The sequence below is a fragment of the Miniopterus natalensis genome, chromosome 5 (genome assembly GCF_054644295.1).
Source record: "Miniopterus natalensis isolate mMinNat1 chromosome 5, mMinNat1.hap1, whole genome shotgun sequence".
NCBI classification, from domain to species: domain Eukaryota; kingdom Metazoa; phylum Chordata; class Mammalia; order Chiroptera; family Miniopteridae; genus Miniopterus; species Miniopterus natalensis.
The window spans coordinates 54,222,145-54,238,173 of NC_142085.1; the positions used below are offsets into that span (position 1 = coordinate 54,222,145).

Below are 16,029 nucleotides of genomic sequence, written 5' to 3' on the forward strand. Positions count from 1 at the left end.
TACTTTTACCACTCTAGTTTCCTGCTTTCTCTTAGTTTTCACTTCTAAGCATTCATTCCTTACTTTCTTGCCTGATCAAAAGATGTTTTTAAAATATTTTCTCCAGTATTTTTAGTTGTTTTTAGTGGGATGGTCAGAGTATTTTTATATTCTACTTTGAAGGGAATATAATTCATTGATTTTTTTTGTGTATGATTGATTTTAAAAATTTTATATTTTTTTAGCTCATGTGAGTATTTAAAGTATTTGTCATTTTTCTTTCTCTTTTGTGAGTCTTCTTTTCAACACCTTTATCTGTTTTGCTGCTGGACTCTGCCGATTTTCAAAAGACTGTGGAGTGTAAAGTTTTGGAAAGGGCTGCTCCCGCTCTCTGAGGAAGTCAGTCCCCTCGGCAGACCCAGGCCCTAAGACGCGCGTTTGGCTTGGAGGAAGCTGTTTGATACTGGCCCTGCGTGCAGCTCAGTTTTAGTTACTTAATTCTTTTGTGTTGTTTGTATGTTCTACCTGAGACTTCTTACTAAATCTATCAACCACTTTTGTGATCATCTTTTTTTTTTTAATCCTCCCCCGAGAATATCTTCTCCATTGCTTTTCAGAGAGAGTGGAAGGGGGAGAGAGAGAGGCATCGATGTGAGAGACACATTGATTGGTTGCCTCCCACACGCACCCCGACCGGGGACAGGGGTCAGTCCTGCAACCGAGGCACAGAATCGAACCCGGGACACTTCAGTCCGTGGGCCGACGCTCTAACCACTGAACCAAACCGCCTAGGGCTGTGACCATCTTGTTTGATCACTGCTGGCCAATTTCCCCAGTACAGACTTTTCTTAACCTAGAGAAACCCCTTTCCCTGCCTTCCCGCCTCTCTGACTGCTCTTCCTTAGACCCCCAACTCGTTCCTCCACCTGAAACTTATTAAACAGGAGTACTTCTGCAAACTATCTGCAGGCCTCTTCTCACTTTTCACATTTTGCTGGTTGACTCCGTCCCACGGCTTTAACTACCATCTGTGCTTTCGGTGGTGTCTCCGCTGTGATTGCAACCTTAGCTGCTCCACAGATTTCAGACCAGCAGCATCTCCTAAATGCTCATCAACCAACAGTGAAGTTCAGTTCTCATTACTACTTCTTGGAGAACCCCTTATAGTGATACTTAAAATTGAGTCAAAAAGACTTGTCAAAAAAGATAACTAGATAATGGGAAATGGAGCGGGTTGGCAGCCTTGGGCCTGGGCGAAGAGCTTTCTGTCCTCGGTCACGTGAGGGCCCTGTGGGGCCTGTTGCGTTGCAGTATTGACTAGACTACGTGACGGTGATATTTGGTGCAAAAAGTCGGGTAGGTGGGAATTCATGCTTTGATTTCCTTTTGACATTAGTCACTCTACACCTCACCCACTTTAATGATGTTGCCCTTTTGGTGTTAAATACTCTCTTTTTCACCTTGATGTTCTAACAGCTCGTGATAGTTGGTGACTGAGTAGGCCAACTGGGCCGGTAGATGTGCCTGCAGTGTCAGTTACCGCCCCATGGCATGAAGACAGGGGGCCAGAAATCTCTCTCCAAATGGACGAGATGCTGAGAAAACTGTTAGTAGGTGTAGGAGAGTTGACCCAAGAGTAAGCTTTATGTTTCCATTTTGCTTTTAAAGGACAAAAAGATAGTGAAGATTTTAATAATTCCTTTTCCTTGTCTTTGAACCAACCAAGTAATGTAAACACTATGGATGCAATGATAAACGATGGAACTTGTAGGAAAATCAAAGACTGAAAGAGATATAGAAACTAAGGGTCCAAAGACCTTGAAGGGGTGAGCTGGGTTTGAGATTACAGGAAGACATCAAAGTGGGAATAATTTTTCAGTGATCAGCAAAAAGAAAATAGTTTGTTTAAAGGAAATGGGTTGTCTAAAGGAGAGATGACAGATAAGCGTAAGTTTAGATCTTGGTGAGTCCAGTAAGGTACTGAGACTAAGACAAGGAAATAATGTCAGAAAGACAGAAAGAAAACCAATACAAAAGAGTATCTTGAAAGCTAAATGAAAGAATAGTTTCTAGAAGACAGGAGTCATGAGCAGATTCCCCATATGTAAAACTGTATTATACACAGATTAATGTCTAAATATAATTTTCTTCATCTATAAAATTTTCTGATAGAATTTATTACAACAAAGTTACTCTTTTATTTTTGTGGACTCCAAGTTATAAATCAGAAAAACACCATTTCAACAGTGACCTACATACAGGAAGAAATGCATGGCATCTGCAACAAAGTAAGTTAATTTACTGGTATCACATCCAAATGCAAGAGTAGGAGATGGTAAAAAACATCAGTGGACATGGAGTAGTAAATGGAAATTAATCATAGAGCATACATAGGGTAGGCAGAATATCATTATTAGCCTAATTTGTTCTTTTTGCTATTCTTAAAAGGGGAAATATATTTTAAACTTTTTCTGTTATTTGTATTGCCCCCCCCCCCCCCCCAATTCATGAGAACTTTAGTTTTTCTGCCATTAATATCTTACCACTAGTGTGGTGGAAGTGCTTTAGGAATAGAATATCCAAGATTAGGGAAAGAAACTGTACCTACAATTTATATAGAACTTCATAGTTTGCTAAGCAGTTAAAAATATCTCATTTGAGACCAACAGCAACCATGTGAAGTAAGCAGGAATTATTATCATCTTTTAAAAAGGATTCCTGGGTGATGAAACTTACTTATGGGTGAGGAAAGCTGGAGAAATTAAGTGATTTATCGTGGGTCACTGGAGCTATAGGCTGGAATCCTGGGCTCTCTGTGACTAGGTTTGTGGTCCTGAGCAATGGATATATCAATTTTGAAACTCAATTTTTTTCAACTATAAGATGAAAGATTTTTAAGATATTAAGTTATAAAATATTTCATATACTGCTTAATAACCTTGGCATTTCTAGGCTGGCTAACTTGCCTTTCTGAACATAATCTCCAGTTTTCTACTTCTGCCTTCTTATCCATGTCACAGATTCACCTGGCATGTTTTCTCTTCCGTCTGTATAAACCTAAACTCATATTTCATAGGTTTTTAACTAGCTTGTCATAGCCAGGCCAACTCCTTTACAAAACCACTCCTGTTGCTCCCAATAATTGTGATCATGTCTTCTTTTGAAAAGATACAACACTTCCTATCTCTTGCACCATTTATCAAATTCTACATTTTATTAGCTACCAATATACCAGGAAGAATAGTCACCATCATTTATCATCTGAGTCCAATGGACCCTTTTGAAACATATTTTTTAAGTCATTTTCTAAATAATTTCCAAATATATAAATAAAGGGATGGTGAAAAACATCTGTGTTGGATGTCATCATGGCTCATAATTTTGTTGAAGACAGGGTAGTGTTTTCTTCCGCCTATAATAGACATTGATTAGAACAATCAGTTCAATGAGCTTTTTCATTTCTGTGCTATTTATCTCAAAAGTCAGGGCCTTTACCATTTGTCCACTTATTAAACCATATCGTTTTAGCAAAAATTTTTTCTTAAAAAAATATTGTGTGATGACATCTTTCCTAACTGGATTAAAATTTTCCTTTTTGTTAGGAAAAAAACCAAAAATTATTCAGTGACTGTTTCTTTTGTCTTACTAAAGTCAAATTCAAAGGATAACCAAAGGAGATGAAAACCCTGTGGTTCAAATCCTCAAGGAATTGTCTTCAAGACAAACCAATTTTACCCCAGCTGGTTTGCCTCAGTGGTTAGAGCGTCGGCCGCTGACTGAAGGGCCTCGGGTTCAATTCCAGGCAAGGGCACGTACCTCGGTTGCAGGCTTGATCCCTGGCCCTGGCCAAGCACGTGTGGGAGGCAGCCAATTGATGTATCTCTCTCACATTGGTGTTTCTCTGTCTCTCCCTTCCACTCTCCATGAAAAGGAATGGAAAAAATATCCTCGGGTGAAGATTAAAAAAAAGCAAACCAATTTTGGCTTATAGAATATGCAGACATGAACTTGTTAATGTGTAGACGCTAGTGCTAATGGGTACCATTAAGAGTTTTTGGACACGTGTAAACACTCCAGTGTCTGTCCAGAGACCTATCTGCTCTTCTCATACCTACACCTTCTGTTTTCACCTCCACCCTTGGCTTGACAGCGATCTCTTTTTTATATCAGTGGCCATGTGTTCACAGGATCATAACCTTAAAATGCTCAAATTGAGAAACAAGATTTTCTTAAGGGAGCAGAGAGCAGAGAAAAGACCTGCAGGACTACCTTAGCAGCCTGGCCGTCAAGCTGTGGTCACATAAAAGGCCGCGTGACACGAAGGGCGCTGCTGCCCATGAGGAGGGGAAGAGCAGCCATGAGGCCAAGAATACCTTACATGACTTTACCTGAAGTTTTAATTTTCAGTGTCAGACCTACACGGAGAGAGAAGATAACATCACGGTTTACGGAGGTTATCCGAACCTAGTAGCAATTTTCCTGGTTCAATTTTCACCTACCTACCTACCTGGCGAGCAGCTCAAGAACTGCTGATTCTGGTAAAGGGCGGATGTAGTGAGTCACGGGAAGACCGCCCGGCAGGAGGGAAGCGGACAGGCCGCTTACTGCCGTCTGCACCTCACGGTTTCCCTCAGCAGCAGCGGGTGCTGGAACAGATCAGGTTTATCGATCCTTAGAAGCCTCTCCTTTGGCGATTTCAGCCCAATAGTTTTAACTCCTTCTGCTTCCTGAGTAGTTACAGAGATGGTTTGGCACAATCTCCTCTTGCCCCTTCCACATGAGGAGCTCACACACCAAGCAGCGTGCTCTAGGGCAACAGGTCTCTGTGAAAATTTTTATGCTATTCACGTAACTTTGTGTATGTGGAAAGTGTACTTGTAGCTCTTACTAATTCAGTGATACAGCAACAATTTAGTAGTAATATTAACTTAGTAATACAATAATAAGGAGGTGTCTCGACACTGTTTCTTCATAGAAACTCATACTTCCAACATTATTACTTACATCAAAGGTAACCCAGTCATGGTAACTGCAAAGCTTTGAATAACTGTTTGGCTAAATAATAATAATAATAATAATAATAATAATAATAATAATAATGATAAAACTTGGCTAAAACCAGGATAGCATCTTTTAATCTAGCCCTCTTTTGCCTCCAGCTTACAAACAACCACTTTGCACCCCTGGAACATTGTCTAACCCTCTTCTGTACAGTTCCTCGGTCACACCACTGACATTGATCCCTGACCTGTATACATCTTTCTTTTCTTTGAAATTTCTCATGCTGTCTCTTCCTTCTGTGTTTTAACAGAAACGAATGTGTGATAAAATATGAGCTAGTCACTCTTTTATTTTGCAGTCCTTATCAGTATACCTAAGGTTTTTATTAATGCCTAAGGCAATTTTTAAATGTATTTAAATTCCTTCATATACTGTTTTGGTGTTTACATTCACTTCTCTAGATCCATTATTGCTTCACTTATTAGTAATCATGATCAAATTCCTCTTTTAAAATTTCTTGTGCTTCTAGCCAAATGTTTACTAGTTAGTAAAAAAAATTTTCAATGTACATGTAAAGAAAAAGATATCACTTTAGAATAATTTGTGAAGTAATGCCAACCATAAAAATAAGGCTGTTTTATAGGCCCGGAACCTAAAAGAAATCATGGGATGAGCAAGAAAGAAACATTTATAAAAGTTGACACAGAGGCAGTATTGGAATTGTATTTCTTCAGGCCGAACCAGTGCTTATTTACAGCAGATGTCACACCTCTGACACCGGCGAGCGTGGAGTGCTCTGGTGTAAAGCAGGCAGCTCTGGGGGTTTTAAATTTTCAGCCTGGCTGCTATCGTAGGTCAGGGAACCAACATTTTTGGATCGCACATGTGATCTGATTCTTTCATCTAAGCAAACACCTAATTTTGACCATTTCAAGATAAGTTAAATATTAAATGTCTTTCCTTCATATGTGATACCAGCACTAACCTTCTAAAAATATGCGATAGCCTGAAGTGTGACCAAATACGGTAGATAAACTGACCTAGGTTTCAACAAAGATTATATCAAACCTACAGTTTAGATGGTTACAACTCTACCACCTCAAAAATGCATGTGGCTTTTATTTATTTATCTATTTATTTATTTAGAGAGAGGGAGTGTGTGTGTGTGTGTGTGTGTGTGTGTGTGTGTGTGTGTGTGTGATGACCTGACCTGGACATTCCTCCTTAGTTGTGTTGGGATCATGAAAGCGGTGCTGACAGAGTGCCCACTGCCTGTGAGACTGGGCTCTATTTCATAACAAACTTTGCACTCCCAAGGAATGGGAGAGCATTAAGTTATCTGTGTTAGTACATTCCTCTCCTTCTTTTTCACCTTTTCCATTAGCCAGAACAGATTGCCTGTCTGGGACGTTCTTTGTCACTTAAACCAGAGATAACATTTCTGTTTCAAATACAGCTTTAACTTATGACCCCAAATTCATTATTAAACTCTTTCTTAAGTTATGGTACAAAGTAGCAAACTCTCAGCAAATGGTTTGTGTTCCATGGAGTTGCCACAAACTCGGCCAACTTCTTTTTTACATGATGGGGTAAAATACAAAAATGTCTGGCTTATAATTATACCTGATTGACGTGTCCTTACATGAAAAAGACTCCCTTTGGCCCCATTTCTCCAACGATTTCTCTCCCCTTCCATGTCCTCTTGTCTTTTAAAACTGCTACGTGCTCCATCCCTGCTTCTCTGGATACCCTGCACTGCCATTCATCACGTCTCTGTCCCCCACATACTCCATCTCACCTTGTTTCTATGAGATGATGAAAGGGTTGTGAATAGAGCTATTGCTGTATTTTAGCTGGTTTTCAAGATACTTTGGTGCATTTTTAGCTGGGGTTACAATATAGATGACAGACCATGGCATTAATCAGAAAGTGTCCAAAAACTAATAAACATAAGATAATCCAAAATGCAGTCAAGAGAAGATATCAAACATGATAAAATATATAACTGTATATATCTTACCATTCAGCCAACGATTCACATATATTTCATTAGGGTCTAGTACAAAGTTGTACACGTAGTAGATATTAAGTGCTTGTATTTTTCATTTGAATTTATAAAATGATTGCATGGGCATGATAAGTAGTTGAACCCACTAACAGACAAGGGATTTAGATAACTTCTCATTAGAGAACCAGATAATAAACGAGGTTAGAACAATAGTTGGTAAGTAAAAAAAAATACTGCCCTTTGAACTCAGTGCGGATCCCAGATCAGTTTAGTAAATGATCTAAAACTGAGGTTTGGAGGAGACAGAGCGTTCGCCCCCTCCGTCAGCAGTTCTGGAGTTTGAGAGCACATTCGCTCCGTGCCCGGGCAGACCGGCCCTCGCTCACTGCGGGTACAGCGAGGCAACACACAGCCGTCCAGGCATCTACCGTTTATCATGCGCCAGAAGGAACTGAATGGCAACTGTAATGACTAAAATATGCGTTTTAAAAATAATATTGCAAACCTGCCCTTAGGGTTGTAGACCATCTATTACGGACTTTCTTTTTCTCTCAGCATAGAAAACAGAGTGAGCAGTAGTTACTTTATCAGCGGCAATACGTAGTTTAAATATTAGAGCTTTAAAAATCCCATGGGTAATAGATTTTATTAAAAGCAGAGATCTTGTTATATGATTGTATCCATAAGAACCAACAGAATTTGGCTATTGGGAGAGATGTTTGCACGAGTATATCCACACTAAACCAGTGTATGTGCTTTTGAGAACTATTTTAGATGCAAGCAACAGAAGATGGAGAATTAAAAGAGTTGTTATGGGAAATCAATAAATGTTAATTGGTAATGATGGTTGAAGTTTAGAGAAAGCTTCAGTCGATTCAAGAGCTGTAAGTTATCACCCATTCTGATGACATGTGGGTGCCTACACATCTTTGACTGATAAATGAACCAAGAATTGAGTGATGGCCCAAGAAAAAGAGCAACCACTTCTGAAGCTAAGCTCAGTAGATCTGCAGTGTTTTTCTTTGAAAAATAAGCAGGAGTTGGTGATGGTAAAAGGTTGCAGGCTTTCATGCCATCATAGTCAAACGTTAGGCAGGCATTTTTAGTTCCAGTAAGGAAATAAGATACATAAATACCTTTCCCCCTCCCTCTCTTCTTCCTGACGCATCAGTGACCTGTTGAAACAGTATTTTGGGGACATTTATTCTGTTTGAGCCACAGTCCTCTGGTTGAGATTAGAGAGTAATCCCTCGGTAAGGTTTCGGTGCTAAACTCGGGCTGGTACACAGCTTGGTTCTCAAGGAGCGTCACGCTCCTATCTCCTGGGAAGCTTTTTAAAAGTACTGGTGCCTAGAGCTCCACCTCAGAGATGCTGATTGAAAACTCGATATTTTTACCACTGTACTTAAGAAGAATATATAAAATTTTGTTTAAATGTTTTATTGTTTAGTTGGCTTACAGTCTTAGGAGTTTGGATATAAGAGGAATGAAATAAACTGAAATCCGCGTGAAGAACAGGTTGCTTTGACAGAGCCGGGAGACCGCGTTCACTGTCGAAAGGCAGTCCCAGAGTTTTCTGAGTCTCCTCTCGGTACGTTGGAGCAGATTCTGTGGAGTGAACACACTGTGCCCCAGGGTAAATGTGGATTGTTGGGAGCTCTCAGAACAACATGGGGTGTTCCTCCGGCAGGTTGGTCTTAGAGCCTGTGTCTCTTACCCTCGGGGGACAGCGGGCCGACGGCTTACATAAGCAGCTGCCCTGGCCTTGTCCTTTCCTCTCTCGGGTTCGTGATGGCATCTCCCGCCCACCCCCCTCTCCACCAGACTGGGACCCAGCGCTCCCCCTGTTTGGTTGATTAACACACAATCGAATTAGATAACATATTAGAATAGAAAACTGTAGACTTAATGATTGCTATTAGTATTATTTCTGGATTTTAGGCTGTATCAAGATTAAAAATGTTAATCTCTTCAGAGTGAGTTATCTTTCCCCCAAATTAGTTTCTGAAATGCTTTCCAAACTGGCTTGTCTTTAGCCCCTCTGGCCTCCCATTGGGCAACTTCATTGATTTTTTTCCCTCGCTTTTCTTTTCAAGATTTTTATGTGCTTTCCCATATTCTCCCTTCTTCCCGCCCCATCGCTTGCACTTTTTTCCCCTGTTATTTCTCTCCCTGACGTTGCTTTACCTACTATTCTTTCAACATGTCCTTTCTCTTGAGAAGCTTACAGATCACTGTATCTTTATTCTTAATGCCTCCACCAAGCCCCAAAGAATACAAATTTACGTTTCCAAATAAATTCTAATAAAGCTAACACTTTACAATTACTTAGAAACACCTAAATTTTTATCCATTACATTTTTAGACGGACAATTTTGCCCCTGTATTTCTGGCATCACCCTTTGCCCAATTTTTTAAAATCACTTTTGGGATCCAGGGGAAATACCCAGTTGATGAATCGTTTCATTTAAGCTACTGAGGTAGCATCTGAAAATCACTATCTCTATATCACGCCTATATAATCTAGTGGTCTTTAGTTGAGCTCAGTTCTAATCGTCATTGCTGGTGTCACTTGAAAATATAACTTACTTATTCAGTGTTTTGGACCCCCAAATGGTAAGTTTTTCAAGAACCTTAGCAGATCTAATTCTGATTTCTGAATCAGAGTTTCCATTTTTATTATGGAATCCTCAAAATTTTAGATACGTTTTGATTAACTTATTAATTAATGTAGGTGATTGGGCTTAGTTTATTGAACCTCACATAATAATTTCATAATATAATTAAATATTCCTAAAGATATGAATCTAAAAGATTTGTTTTCATTTATTTTGCCATTTTAGGTACTTCTATATCTATTGTTAGCATTCTCCTTTTAAAAATTTTAATCTTATATTGATAATCTTTTAAAAAATTGATTCCAATTTGATTGTCTATTTTCCATCTTCAGCATCTTATGAGAACTAATACATGTAGAATGTGCTGTGCCAGTTCTTTAGAATTAAAGTATAATTTTATGAAGGATTTGATAAAGTTCTAAGAGTAATCTGAACGTTTTAATTTATTTTTATGTTTAATATGTAAGAAACGACCCCCTGTGCCACTGGTTCATCATTTTGTAAAATGCTTAACATTAGTTGGGCTGTCGAAACACAGAATATGGTTCCTTTTATATAGCCTTTCGCTTGTGAGTCTGTCCTTATACAGGGGTGGGCAAAAGCAGGTGTACCGTTGTAATACGAATAAATAATACAAGAATAAGCTTTCACCTGCTCGCAACGGCACACCTGCTTTTGCCCCCGTATTCCTTGAGCGTGTGGGCGCGCAGGTGCACGCGTGCCGTTTTTATGCCCACATCGCAGTGTAATCGCTCCAGCTGAGGAAGGCAGCCGCGTGGAGGTGTGGAGCGGGGACAAAGGAGACTAGCGCCCTGCAGAGCTTCTGGGGAGTGTGTTTGTTCCCATGGTGGCGTCAGTCCCTTGAGCAGGAAGGGGTTTCAGAACGGGGTGTGATCCGCACTCAGGAAGAGTGACTGGCACTGAGGATTAAACAGGAGGGGAATGGACGCCGCTCCTCCCCTTTACGGCTAAGCGTGTGGACCCCGAGTGCAGATCCTTTCGGTGGGGACGGCAGGCTGGCTGGTGACAGCACACGTCGGAGGAGCCGGGGCTGTGGGGCGACTTAACCATGCGGGCCAAAACGCAGGGAAACCAGAATGATGCAGTATCCGTAAAAATAACTTTTAAAACCCAAATGTAATAACAGGTGTACAGATAGGCTCTGATGGAAGACCCCATTTGTGAAAGTGGAGCCCTGACACCGGGCCCTTGGAAATGAGCGGGCAAAATGGTCTGTAAGCTGGGGGGCCCCGCGCGGACCGCAGTGACCGGTGAGGCCGACGGGCTGCAGGAGGCCCGCTCCCTGACCCGGCCTGTAACCTGGTCCCTTTCTTCGGAAATGAGCTCCCACCTGATGTCATCCTCGAGAAAGTGAATGTAACTCAGAAGGGCCTATTTTATAGTTGGGCAAATTTAACTTAAGAACTCACTTATCTATTAAAGAAGAGAGCTATATGCGAAAACATTGTTATAAGTAATATGGTTATATTTGTGAAAGATGCCATTTTTTGAAGTGTGTTATTTTGGAGACCTGGATTTCGGGCATTAGTAATTTTTATTTAAACTTGCATTATCTTTTAAAACACATGGCTGAAACACTAGTGAATCTTTATTGTAATATTAATTACAAAGTTTTTAAAATTTATTATATGAAGGTATGTAATTACACCGTAAATAATTTAAGTAGAAAACGTGCTTTACATTTTTTCCCTTTAAATTTTTGAGAATATAATTTTCCCCTTTGATAAATACTTACTAATATTGCAAAGGATAAAAGGCCATCTTGTGAACGCACTATTCTAACATCTATGAGGCAATCTTGGTAACTGGAGAAGCAAGCTGTAGTTATACTAGTTTCTGCCAAGTTTCATCTTTATAACTTATCTCAGGAAAGAAAACACTAAGCATTCTACGTAAACTGCTCAGTAGGTTAGTAGTAGCTTAGTAGTTTGTCTTTGAAATATATGCTAATATAAGTTATTAAGCTTGCTGTTCTGTCATACACACATGTAACGATAATGATTTGTTGTCATAATAGTCTTACGCTGTCACATTTACCACTTCCTTTGCTATTTTTCAAAAAAACTTTGTGACCTGTTGTTTGTGTTTTGTAATGAGAATTATGGAGTCGTAAATGTATTTGAAAATAAATTTAAATTGAAAGCCCTTAAGACATTTCATTTGGAGACAAATCAGTAAGCAAATTCTGTACTCAACAAGTAGATTAAAAACCTTCGTAATTATGAAATTTTATTTTCTATTTATGCTGTTTTGTTGTTTTTAATATAAAATTTTAAAAGAAAATCTAACCGGAATTGAGCAAATATATCTTCCAAATAATTTACTTGCTCAGCTTTTAGAAGCTAAGTCAAATTTTCAAACATCTAATACGAAGCCATGCACCCAATGTGCATTTAAATAGTATTAGGATGGATTTATGTTTATTTCAATTTAGAAGAATTGCTCTAGGAGAAAACTAACTTCTTAACGAAGGAAAAGAAAGTAAATTCTTTCCATCACTGAACTACCGTCAACCTTTTAAAATCCAATCTAAGTAGTTAGAAGCTTTCTTTCACAGCCTTCTTCTGATTCAGATACTATTGCTCTAAAATTACTTGGTAATTTGCCAGATATCATTCACCGTAAACATCTGATTTTTCCTATATATCAGGTTTCCCTGCATTGCTTAATTGGTACAACGGCAAAAAATTCTTCCAGTCAACTGGTTTCCGTAGTCAAAATAATTAATACCCAAAGAAAGGTTAAACTGGTAAAACTTAATTTGCTCTATAATTTTCCTAATTGCTGAGCGCATTATCAGTGCATATCACGTCAACAGCTGTATTTTTTAACTCTGTTTAAAACTAGCTGGTTGTGGTTTTTCTGGTGAGCATTCACTGCCCTCTAGTGGGCTAACCTGTTCTTTTACAATAACCTGTCAGATCTTTAAAAGGGGTCATTTCTATAGGGAAGCGACTAAAATATAGTCTTTTGTGGTTTATGTTGACTGGTGTGTCAGGTACAACTAGCTCTACGGCTTTGCTGGAGCACTTTGGCGATGATGGCCTTTGAAGTGGCCGGGGTGCTAAGCAGCGTTACGTACTTCAGAGGGCACACAAATAGGCTGAGCTCGTTGACAGTGTGTGTATTTCGGCGTCTCCCTTGCATACATAAGACATTGTGTGACACGCACTGCCTGCTTCTAAGACGTTGTCATTATTCTTGTTGCAGATGCTACAACTGCGGTGGCCTTGACCACCACGCTAAGGAATGTAGTCTACCTCCTCAGCCAAAGAAGTGCCATTACTGTCAAAGCATCACGCACATGGTGGCCAACTGCCCGCACAAAACTGCTGCGCAGCCGCCCGCCAGCTCTCAGGGAAGACAGGAGGCCGATTCGCAGCCGGGCCCCGCGGCTTTCCCGCGGGAGGCGGCGGGCGGGCCTGGCCGCTCACCGCCCCTGTGTCCTCAGGAGGCCAGGCCCGAGGTCGCAGAATGGCCAGGCCGGTCCCCTCAGGAAGCTTCCTCCACAAAGTCAGCCGCAGCACCCGGAGAACAAAGCAAAAAGGGGCCTTCTGTTCAAAAAAGGAAAAAGACATAATCCTTCTCAGTGCACCGTTTTCTCCCCCCGGTTGGAAAGTCTACCTCATGCAAGTACAGGGGAACAGTATTTCACAAACAGCAGCTGACCTGGGATTTTTAACTACTGTTGAGGAACTGTGAATTTTTTTAAACAGACAAATCACTCTAAGCAAATTACACTTGAGCAGGGTGTCGTGTTTTATGTAATTCCGAGAATGAGAAACTGTGTGTTCCTGTATGTGCATGTGTGCGAGGGAGCGAGCCTGAGTCTGTGTGTGTAGGAGGATTTGTATCGGGATATAGACATGTATATAAAGAGAGTTTGTCTTTATATATGTGTGTGTAGAGGTTTAAGCACACACCCTCCCTCCCAGAATTTGACATCCCCAAGAACTGAAAACTCGTGGGAAGCATTTGATCTAGATGGTTTCGAAAAGAACCCCTGGAGTTTTTTTTGAAATACCACACCCTTTACGATGACATAGAAATAAACACATGACTGTTATCTTTTTGTGTGAACCAAAGGATACTTCAGATCTCAGAGCTGCCAATCACATGGTACTAAAGGTTTTTTAATCATCAGTTTCCCCAAGTTTGGGATTGCCTTTTTCTCTTGAATATCTATAGAGTGTCCCAAACCTCTTTGAAGTCAGTACCTTAACCCACATGCCTCTGACTGCCATAAGCTTTTCGAATCTGGGATACATAACTCCAGAAGAGACAATGAATGTGTAATTTCTGTGCCGATATTTTAATGTTTTTAATTCATGTATTTTGATTGTAAATTAGATGCATATTAACAGAAAGGAAGGGGGGAGGGCAATGTAAAAATGTAGTGACTTGATTGTTTTCGGCGGTATTTTCATACCAGCTCATAATCTTTTACATGTCGTGAGGTTTTTTTCAGGGATTGTGGCAACAGCAGCTTCCCTTCCCTAAGTCAGTCCTTTTGACCATCACTTCGAGCAGGGGCCCTCCCTGTTGACTACTGAAGACCTTGGAGGAAAACTCCAGTCGTTTGGTATATATTTTTGGTGGCTATTTTAATTCCCCCTGGAGCGTTATCTAACTTGTTTCTAAAACAAACAGAACAGCAGAGAGATGGATAGAATGCCAGGGTTGAGGGTAAACATTAAGTGGATGCTCACCATTGCCCAATATGTATTGACCTTGAACAAAGTAAAAAGTGCAGTGTTTGGTGGCAGGAAACTAGAGCGACGAGCCTGGGGCAGAGATACCGAAACCTCTCCTACCAGAGAGCTGGAAGGGTTTTATGCAGGAAAATGGATGCTGAAGGAACCTGTGTGGCGGATTTAGGATGACCGCGCAGTGATGGGGACAGAGGTGCCGCTCAGGCTGGTCTCAGTTATGTTAACAAACGGGCTCGGGAACAGCCGTAGGGTTGGTCCCTTTCAGGTTTCAGTCGTGAGAATTCACTTTGGCGTCATCCTGGTTGTAGAGGTTATGGGCACCTTCCTGAAACATCTCCAGGGAGGTGCCAGTCATAATGCTTAACATTGGCAATGAATATAGTTTTGTATGGTGAGCCTGTTGGTGTAAGCTCAGATAATCAAAAAGGAAAACAGCATGGCTCGAATGAGACACGTCCTGCCGAGCGGCCGCAGCCGCCTCCCCGCCCGCGGTGCCGTGGGAGACGCGTGCGGTGGCTGCCGTCCGGCGAGCGGGGCCTCGGGGAGAGGCCCGGGGCTGGGCCGCTCGTGCTTTGCAGCTCAGCTTGAGTTCCACGACAGTGTTTGTGAGGATCTCCACCGTGTGTACTGAATACCAGTGTGCTGTGGTGCAACGCTTACCTTTGACGATATTGAATGTGATATAGCTGTAGAGAAGTCCTTCCTTGCCTTACGTGAGGATTGTAAGCGTATTTAAATTATGTAGACAAATCAAAGTGGCATTGCTTGATTTTTAGCAGGTGTAATAAGCAGGTTAACGGTAAAAATGCAAACCATAATAAGTCACTTTGAAAATCCAAACCAAAGTTCCTTGACCTTATAGACATAGGAAGTTATGGAGTTGAGAATTGGACATTCCCTGTTTCCATATTTAAAAATACAGAGCTGAGATCATGGGGTGGTTTTTTTTTGTTGTTTTTCGTGTGTTGGGTTTTTTTTTTAAATGTATAACTGTGGACCTATGGGTGCAATTTGAAGTCATTTTAAGCATTTTGCCAGACTGAACTAAGAGCACATACCAAACCTATCTTAGGATTAAAAGTTGGGTTTATTTTTTATATAAGAATATTATCACTATTACATAACATACTCAGGACAAAGAACTTTGCTCAGGGAACATACCATAATGATGATGTTGTTGTTTCTTTACAGAATAGTCTACAGTCCTGCTTACTCAAAACAAACCAAATAACTCCGACCTTTATATAAGTATTATGTACTGATGTTGGTAATAACTACCTCTGTTTAACATAGATCAAAATCTCTGGACTTAAGATATCAGCTCTCCTGTTTTTATTTCACGTGAAAAGTACCCTAAGGCAGAATTCCCGAACTCCTTGTATATGTGAATGTCACTGATGCGAGCACAGTGTCCATTTACATGGGTGAAATATAATTCTGTTTACAACAAGAGGCTACCTCATGGTTGACGCATAGCACACCTTGACGCCGCTCCAGCCTCCCAGCGGCCGGCAGTTCTCCGGTACAGAACCTTTTTATCGGATAGATAGCAACTCACAACTGCATGTTTCCAACAAACGCTTGTAAAGAAGGAAGCATCTCGTTTAGTTAGCAAAGCCCCCAGGCATTTCCTTCAACGTATCACGTGCTTCGTTGAAAGAGTGACGGGCACCCCTGCCCTGACACAGAG

At 40.6% G+C, this 16,029-nt stretch overlaps 1 protein-coding gene across 2 annotated transcripts in view; it reads left to right on the top strand.

Annotated features, from left to right (window-relative positions):
* Nucleotides 1-14,861, top strand: part of LIN28B (lin-28 RNA binding posttranscriptional regulator B) — a 74,497-nt gene extending 59,636 nt beyond the window's left edge. For both annotated transcript variants that reach the window (XM_087817535.1, XM_087817534.1), the window contains exon 4: nucleotides 12,838-14,861. In XM_087817535.1, the coding sequence (XP_087673661.1) occupies nucleotides 12,838-13,207 (370 nt within the window). In that variant the 3' untranslated portion in view covers nucleotides 13,208-14,861. The remainder of the gene's footprint in view (nucleotides 1-12,837) is intronic.
* Nucleotides 14,862-16,029: the final 1,168 nt, after the last annotated feature.